Here is an 8,875-nt window from a genome sequence, read left to right on the forward strand (position 1 = left end):
CTTGGACATATACTTTTAGTCCTTTCTTTACCTATGGTCAATTCTGATCTACAAGGAGTATTTTCCAGAATTTTTGGACTTAGTTAGAATTCCTCTTTTGGGTAGTGATTTCAAATCAGTCTTAAGACAGCTACAAGGTCTCCTCTTCTCTTTTCCCACATACTTTTTCCTAATGTATGCTTCAGTTCAGTTCAGTCGCTCAGTCGTGTCCAACTCTTGGCGACTCCATGAACAGCAGCATGCCAGGACTTTCTGTCCATCACCAATTCCAGGAGTTCACCCACATCCACATCCATCGAGTTGGTGATGCCATCCAGCCATCTCATCCTCGGTCGTCCCCTTCTCCTCCTACCCTCAATTTTCCCCAGCATCAGGGTCTTTTCTAATGAGTCAGCTCTTCGCATGAGGTGGCCAAAGTATTGGAGTTTCAGCTTCAACATCAGTCCTTCCAATGAATATTCAGGACTGATCTCCTTTAGGATGGACTAGTTGGATCTCCTTGCAGTCCAAGGGACTCTCAAGAGTCTTCTCCAACACCACAGTTCAAAAGCATCAACTCTTTGGTGCTCAGCTTTCTTTATAGTCCAACTCTCACATCCATACGTGACCACTGGAAAACCATAGCCTTGACTGGACGGACCTTTGTTGACAAAGTACTGTCTCTGCTTTTGAATATGCTGTCTAGGTTGGTCAAAACTATCCTTCCAAGGAGTAAGCATCTTTTAATTTCATGGCTGCAGTCACCATCTGCAGTGATTTTGGAGCCCAAAAAACTAAAGTCAGCCACTGTTTCCCCATCTATGTGCCATGAAGTGATGGGACCAGATGCCATGATCTTCGTCTTCTGAATGCTGACCTTTAGGTCAATTTTTTCACTCTCCTCTTTCACTTTCATCAAGAGGCTCTTTATTCTTCTTCCCTTTCGCCATAAGGGTGGCATCATCTGCATATCTGAGGTTATTGATTTCTCCCAGCAATCTTGATTCCAGCTTGTGCTTCCTACAGCCCAGCTTTCTCATGATGTACTCTACATATAAGTTAAATAAGCAGGATAACAATATACAGCCTTGACGTACTCCTTTTCCTGTATGGAACCAGTCTGTTGTTCCATGTCCAGTTCTAACTGTTGCTTCTTGACCTACATACTGGTTTCTCAAGGGCAGGTCAGTGGTCTGGTATTCCCATCGCTTGAAGAATTTTCCACAGTTTATTGAGATCCAGACAGTCAAAGAGTTTAACATAGTCAATGAAGCAAAAATAAATGTTTTTCTGGAACTCTCTTGCTTTTCTGTGATCTAGAGGATGTTGGCAATTTGATCTCTGGTTCCTCTGCCTTTTCTAAAACCAGCTTGAACATCTGGAATTTCACGGTTCATCACGTATTGCTAAAGCCTGGCTTGGAGAATTTTAAGCATTACTTTACTAACATGTGAGATGAGTGCAATTGTGCGGTAGTTTGAGCATTCTTTGGCATTGCCTTTCTTTGGGATTGGAATCAAAGCAGACCTTTTCCAGTCCTGTGGCCACTGCTGAGTTTTCCAAATTTGCTGGCATATTGAGTGCAGCACTTTCACAGCATCATCTTTCAGGATCTGAAATAGCTCAACTGGTATTCCATCATCTCCACTAGCTTTGTTCGTAATGATGCTTCCTAAGGCTCACTTGACTTCACGTTCCAGGATGTTTGGCTCTAGGTGAGTGATCACACCATCGTGATTATCTAGGTTGTGAAGATCTTTTATGTACAGTTCTTCTGTGTATTCTTGCCATCTCTTCTTAATATCTTCTGCTTCTGTTAGGTCCCTACCATTTCTGTCCTTTATTGTACCCATCTTTGCATGAAATGTCTAACTCAATGAAACAAAGCCATGCCATGCGGGGTCACCCAAGACGGCCGGGTCATGGTTGAGAGGTCTGACAGAATGTGGTCCACTGGAGAAGGGAATGGCAAACCACTTCAGTATTCTTGTCTTGAGAACCCCATGAATAGTTGAAAAGGCAAAAAGACAGGACACTGAAAGATGAACTCCCCAGGTTGGTAGGTGCCCAATATGCTACTGGAGACCAGTGGAGAAATAACTGCAGAAAGAATGAAGGGATGGAGCCAAAGCAAAAACAAGACCCACTTATGGATGGGACTAGTGATAAAAGCAAGGTTTGATGCTGTAAAGAGCAATACTGCATAGGAACCGGGAATGTCAGGTCCATGAATCAAGGCAAATTGGAAGTGGTCAAACAGGAGATGACAAGAATAAACATCAACATTCTAGGAATCAGTGAACTAAGATGGACTGGAATGGATGAATTTAACTCAGATGATCATTATATCTACTAATGTGGGCAGAAATCCCTTAAAAGAAATAGAGTCGCCATCATTGTCAATAAAGAGTCAAAATGCAGTACTTGGATGCAATCTCAAAAACAACATCTCTGTTTGTTTCCAAGGCGAGTCATTCAATATCACAGTAATCCAAGTCTATACTCCAACCAGTAACGTCAAGGAAGCTGAAGCTGAACAGTTCTATGAAGACCTATAAGACCTTCTAGAACTAACACTCCAAAAAGATGTCCTTTTCATTACAGGGGACTGGAATGTAAAAGCAGAAATTCAAGAAACACCTAGAGTAACAGGCAAATTTGGCCTTGGAATACAGAATGAAGCAGGGCAAAGGCTAATAGTGTTTGGCAAGAGAACGCACTGGTCATAACAGACACCCTCTTCCAACAACACAAGAGAAGACTCTACAACCATCACCAGATGGTTGACACCGAAATCAGACTGGTTATATGCCTTGCAGCCAAAGATGGAGAAGCTCTATACAGTCAGCAAAAACAAGACAGGGAGCTGACTGTGGCTCAGATCATGAACTGCTAATTGACAAATTCAGACTGAAATTGAAGAAAGTGGAGAAAACCACTAGACCATTTGGGTATGACCTAAATCAAATGCTTTATGACTATACAGCAGAAGTGAGAGATAGATTTAAGGGACTAGATCTGATAGATAGAGTGCCTGATGAACCATGGATGAAGGTTTGTGATACCGTACAGGAGACAGGAATCAAGACCATCCCCAAGAAAAAGAAATGCAAAAAGGCAAAATGGCTGTCTGAGGAGGCCTTACAAATAGCTGTGAAAAGAAGGGAAGTGAAAAGCAAAGGAGAAAAGGAAAGATACATCCATTTAATGTAGATTTCCAAAGAATAGCAAGGAGAGTTAAGAAAGCCTTCCTCAGCGATCAATGCAAAGAAATAGAGAAAAACAATAGAATGGGAAAGACTAAAGATGTATGCTTGGGTCACCACAAAGATTTGCAATAGATGTCAAGAAACAGCACACAGTGACTTGGAAATAATTTTCTACCTGCAGGTAATGTGAATTTAGACATTCTTTGCCTTCTAGTTGTGCCAAGGTTGTAGGTTTTATGTTCCTGTTTTTCTACATTTTTGGAAAAATTATGTTGGAAGAGTCAGGATTTATTCAGCCACCGTTACTCTGATTACCAAGATTTCCACCTATAAATCTGAATCTTTATTTTGCAACAGGTTTATTTTTCTACTTGAGATATATTTAGCATTTCATTTTAAATGTTATAAAATTTAAATATAAGAAATCAGTATTAATAAAGCCATTTCAGTATTAGTCAAAATAAATTAATTTTATTTTTAAATTTTAATTTTATTCCAGTATTATAGTCACTATAAAGAAAAAGAACAGGACTAAAGGCTAGCCTACAAAATTCAGTGCCAGTATAAACTGAGGTAGATTTTATTTTAATCTAACCAGCTTTACTGATTTTGTGTCAAATTAAACTAATACAATTCTTTGAATTCAAGAAGGTTAGATTATATCATCTCCAAAAGATCTTTTATATTTTAAATCCCAAGGACCTGCAAAATTTTTACACCATATACATTTAGACATATCTTTATTTCACTGTTGAATTTAAAAGTCCAGGAGAGACTTCAAGTGTCTGTTCTAGCCCTTCCAACTCCAGTGGAAGTTGCCACTTAAGTAATAAAACAGAACAAAATGAAAATTAACAACTCTTCTTAGATTCCTCAAAGAGCTGAGGTCCCAGGGCAACTTCTGCCCCACCTGCCAAACTGGAGACAGACAGAGACAGATACTAAGAACCATAAATCACCAGAGCCATAAACAGAAACTGCCACAGGAATCAGTACAAGGGTAGGAAAATCTGAACTGTAATTAGTGAATCACTGGAGGCTAATTTTGGACAAGTATAAAGATTAACAACTCTAGGGGGACCCAGTTTTGGAGGGTACACCTACACTTATGTGAGTTTTACCTGTAGGACCTCTATCAGATTCTCATAGTAAATCAAAATAATCAACTAAGATGATATAAAATAGTCCAAATATATATACAAAGGATGATAAAGAGTAAGGTCCAAGAAAACTGGGGAGTCAAGATATATTATCAGGATAGATTTTTTAAAATCTAGCCATATACTATTTACAGAAATATACCTAAAGTATAAAGATATAGATAGGTTGAATGTAAATGTAGAGAATTAGACCTATCAAGAAAATATTAGCCAAAAGACATATGTAGTAGCTATAGTAATGTGAGACAGTAGATTTAAGTAGTTTAAAACAGCATGCCTTACTGAGGACAGAAAAAGTCAGTAAGTATTTTAAAAATTCACCAAGAACACATAACAATTCTAAATACGTATGAGCCTAATGAAATATTCCCCAAATATCTAACACAATATGTGTTAAACTAGTAAAATATATACAGAAAATGACAAATCCATATTGTGGTAAGTGTAATTATTGACATGTCTCACTGAGCCAAAACCAAATACATAAATAAAATACAGATACAGATAATCTGAACACAAAATAAGACTGAACTAATAGACATTCAGAATCCTGTATGCCACAATTAAAAGAATACACATTTATCTAGAGTTCAACTGGAACATTTACAAGCTGATTATTTATGATTTAGAAAATGAAGCAAGATTTAAATCATTTCACTTTTTTAATTTTTTTTAGCCTAGAACATTCAAGTTTATTTAAAGAAAAACAGAATAATACACTGAACAATCTTTCTATACAAATAAAAACTCTAAGCAACAACAAAAAAAAGTGCCAAAAAGACATATGGCTCCCTGTTTTCAACTGTCGTAACAAACTAGAGTAAACCAGTTACAGATATTAAACTGTAAAGTTATACAAAATTTGATCAATATGGCTAACAAGAAAACAGATTCTTTATCTTCTCTGTGTTTTATAAAGTTTGAACAATTAGTTATTGTAGCTGATTATATTTGTTCCACCTTCCTGAGGGGGAAGCATACTCTCCTGTCTCACTGAGATCTGGCTTGATCATGAAATTGGTGGAGCCTCTTCTGGCAAGATTATATATTCCTTGTCCTCTCAGAATCAAGAGTGCCCAAGTTTCTTTCTCTGGCTAATGAAATGTGGGCAGAATTTAAAATGGTGTTGCTTCATGAGACCAACAGTGTCTGAGGGAGAGGCTGTTCTGCCAGCCTCAAGTGTTCATAATCTACTGGTAAAGGTGAAATAAACTGCTAAGAAACACTGAAATAAGTCCTGTCATAACAGTGTTTATAAAGTGTTTTGGTAAAGACTGAACTATACTATCTGAAACAGATTAACTACACACAGAATTAATATCTGGAATATATGAAGAAATTCTAAGAAAAAAATCAACAACCCAGCAAAACCACAAAACCACAAACAGGTAACATTTTACCTTCATTAGGCCAAAAAATATGCAAAATAAAATGAAAAACCATAAAGTGAGAAAGAAAGAAAGAAGAAAGGTAAAGTGTACAGGAAGAAGAAATTTTCATAATTTACTATAGTATATCTGGTACAACCACTTGGCAGAGCAACTTGAAAACCTCACAGTATAAAGTTATGAAGGATATACTCAACCCAGCAACTCCTCTAGAATCACAGAGACATGTTCACAGATGTAGCCTGGGCATCATTTCTAACATAACATGTAGCAAAATTTCTAAAAAACTGGAAACAACCTAAATGTTCTCTGATAGAAGCATTGATAAATGAATTGATGCACATTCTTTCCTGCAAACTACTTGTACTACAAGAATGAGTTACACAGACAAATGTCTGAAACACCACATTGAGTGAAACAGCAAGTGCAGATGAGAATGCTAATTACGTAAGATTTTTAAATTGTGCTGAAATAATGATAGTATGCTTAATTAATAAAGAAAATAAAAATTAAATCCATTATGCAAGGTTCCTTTGGGGAAGAAAAGAAGAATGAGACTTCCAAAAATTACAAAGGAAGTACATTTCTAATTTTCTTCTTTTACAAGGGAAGGTATCTGCAGCAAATATGTCAGAATCGACCTACATTACTTCTGAAAAAGTAACAGTGTTTGAGGTATTGTTCTCTGTATTCTGCCTTAAAATAATTTTTCAACTCATTTTTTTAAAAAGTATAAGAGGATGTCTGCCTCTAAATGGAGTGACTGGTGGAAGAACAAAGAACCCACTGAGATCAACTACAAAAAACAGTGAAATACACCGAATACCTGTTCTAAGACATCAGAAAGCTGCTGAAGTACCAAGGACTGAAGATGCCAAAACTCTAGAGGGATGAAAGACTTCACTTCCAGTTAGAAGCTCCTGGTGAAACTGTGTTTGTCCTTCTTGTCCTTCTAATACTTCTTTTAAAAAAGTAAACTTCATATTAAAATATAACATAAATGAAAACCCACAAACCATTAAGTGTGTGGCTCACTGAATTTTTTGGGGAAAAAAAGAAAAGAACATTTAGCATAACCCAAAAACTCTCTTTGTCCTGTCTCCCAGTCATTATCACCTTGTCTCAAGTAAAGTCAGAAACCTGGCACCACAGATTAATTATGCCTGTTGTTGAATTTTTTTATGAATAGCTTGTGTTTTTTTGTGCTTTCCTAGGATAATTTTTGCAATAAAACGCACAGGGCCAAAAGAGTATCCATCTGAAAAGTGGCAAATTTTGACCCCTACACCTCAAAACACATAAAAACCAAGTTCCAAATGAACAGTAGATCTAAAACCCAAAAGCCTATTTACAAGAGAAAAATGTGTACGTATATATATATACACGTATATACACACACATAGACTGTGTTCTATCCACACAATGGAATATTATGTACCAATGAAAATTTACTAAGTGTATCTCCATGCAACAATAACAGTGAAGAATTTCACAAACATAATGCTGCACAAAGAACGCATGCTGTTCCAATGATATGAAGTGTGATATTTATGAGCTCAAAAACTCTGGTAACTCAAAACTCTTGATCCATGGAAGAAAAGCAGTAACAAACCTAGACACTATTAAAAAGCAGAGACATTACTTTGCCTACAAAGGTCCATATAGTCAAAATCATGGTTTTTCCAGCAGTCACATAAGGATGTGACTACTGTATGTAGCACAGAATCAAAGGGCAAAAAGATATACTGAAAAATGAACTCCCCAGGCCAGTAGGTGTCCAATATGCTACTGCAGAAGAGGGGAGAAATAACTCCAGAAAGAATGAAGAGACTAAGCCAAAGCAAAAACAATGCCCAGCTGAGGATGTGACTGGTGATGGAGGTAAACTCTGATGCTGTTAAGAACAATACTGCATAGGAACCTGGAATGTTAGGTCCACAAATCAAGGTAAATTGGAAATGGTCAAACAGGAGATGGTAAGAGTGACCATCGACATTTTAGGAATCAGTGAACTAAAATGGACCAGAAAAGGTGAATTTAAATCAGATGACCATTTTATCTACTACTGTGGGCAAGAATCTCTTAGAAGAAATAGAGTAGCCCTAATAGTCAACAAAAAGAGTCCAAAATGCAGTACTTGGGTGCAATCTCAAAAACAACAGAATGATCTCTGTTCATTTCCAGGACAGGGAAGCCTAGTGTGCTGCAGTCCACGGGGTTGTGAAGAGTCGTACACGAATAAGCAACTGAACTGAAACCTACACAATGGATGGTACCAGTGGAATTGCAGTGATTTTACTTTCCTCTATGTTGCTTATCTATGTTTCTATAATTAACAAAATGATTTCTACAATAATAATAAAAAAGTTACTTTAAAGCATATGATGGAAAGTCAGAAATTTTGGTAACTAAATTTTTTAACGTAGTCTAGAAATAAAAATATTTAGACTTTAATTAAAACACCATTCTATTCTATACTTTTTAATTTACATCTATTAAAATAGATAAGTTAAAATTTTCATTTACCTGTCGATTCCTTTCATCCATTATGCGTGTGATTTGTATTTTCTTCCGCCCCATTTTCAGTCACCTTTCCTTCCTTATAGTCCAAATATTTGAATCAAAAATTGATTTTCTTTAATACCCTAATGCATGGTACACAGCTTCTATTATTTCAGCTTCTAGTTTGAGGGCTACAGCCAAAATTTTCTGTAAGATCTGAAAGAAAACACAAATTAGAAAATTTATGTTCTGTAGCACATCATGCAAATGTTATACAAATTTTAAACCTGCCTTTGACTATATTATTAGCTGAAATTTTTCACTACATAAAATCAGTAAACAAGTTGAAATCTTGTTAATTTTACCACTAAAATAGCTCCTGAACTTTTTCATGCCCTTAATTCTGGCTAAAACAATATAACAATTATAACCTTTAAGTTTTTCCTCAATGCATATAATAACAGCAAATATCCTTAATGGCTTTTGATGGCTCCCATGTCAAAGGATGAACTCATAAATCTACATGTGTAGCCCCAATCTGCTTTTACAAATTCTTCCTGCAAACTGCCCTAGCCAGTAACAAAATTACTATTTGTCAATCCACAAAGACATTATATGCTTTCATAATAATACATAC

At 36.4% G+C, this 8,875-nt stretch overlaps 1 protein-coding gene across 17 annotated transcripts in view; it reads right to left on the reverse strand.

Moving 5' to 3' along the window:
* MEF2A (myocyte enhancer factor 2A) overlaps positions 1 to 8,875 on the reverse strand; it is a 186,402-nt gene that overhangs the window by 87,091 nt on the left and 90,436 nt on the right. For all 17 annotated transcript variants that reach the window (XM_042235042.1, XM_012098353.4, XM_012098352.4 and 14 more), the window contains one exon: positions 8,263 to 8,454. In XM_042235042.1, the coding sequence (XP_042090976.1) occupies positions 8,263 to 8,316 (54 nt within the window). In that variant the 5' untranslated portion in view covers positions 8,317 to 8,454. The remainder of the gene's footprint in view (positions 1 to 8,262; positions 8,455 to 8,875) is intronic.

The sequence above is a fragment of the Ovis aries genome, chromosome 18 (genome assembly GCF_016772045.2).
Source record: "Ovis aries strain OAR_USU_Benz2616 breed Rambouillet chromosome 18, ARS-UI_Ramb_v3.0, whole genome shotgun sequence".
Taxonomy (NCBI): Eukaryota; Metazoa; Chordata; class Mammalia; order Artiodactyla; family Bovidae; genus Ovis; species Ovis aries.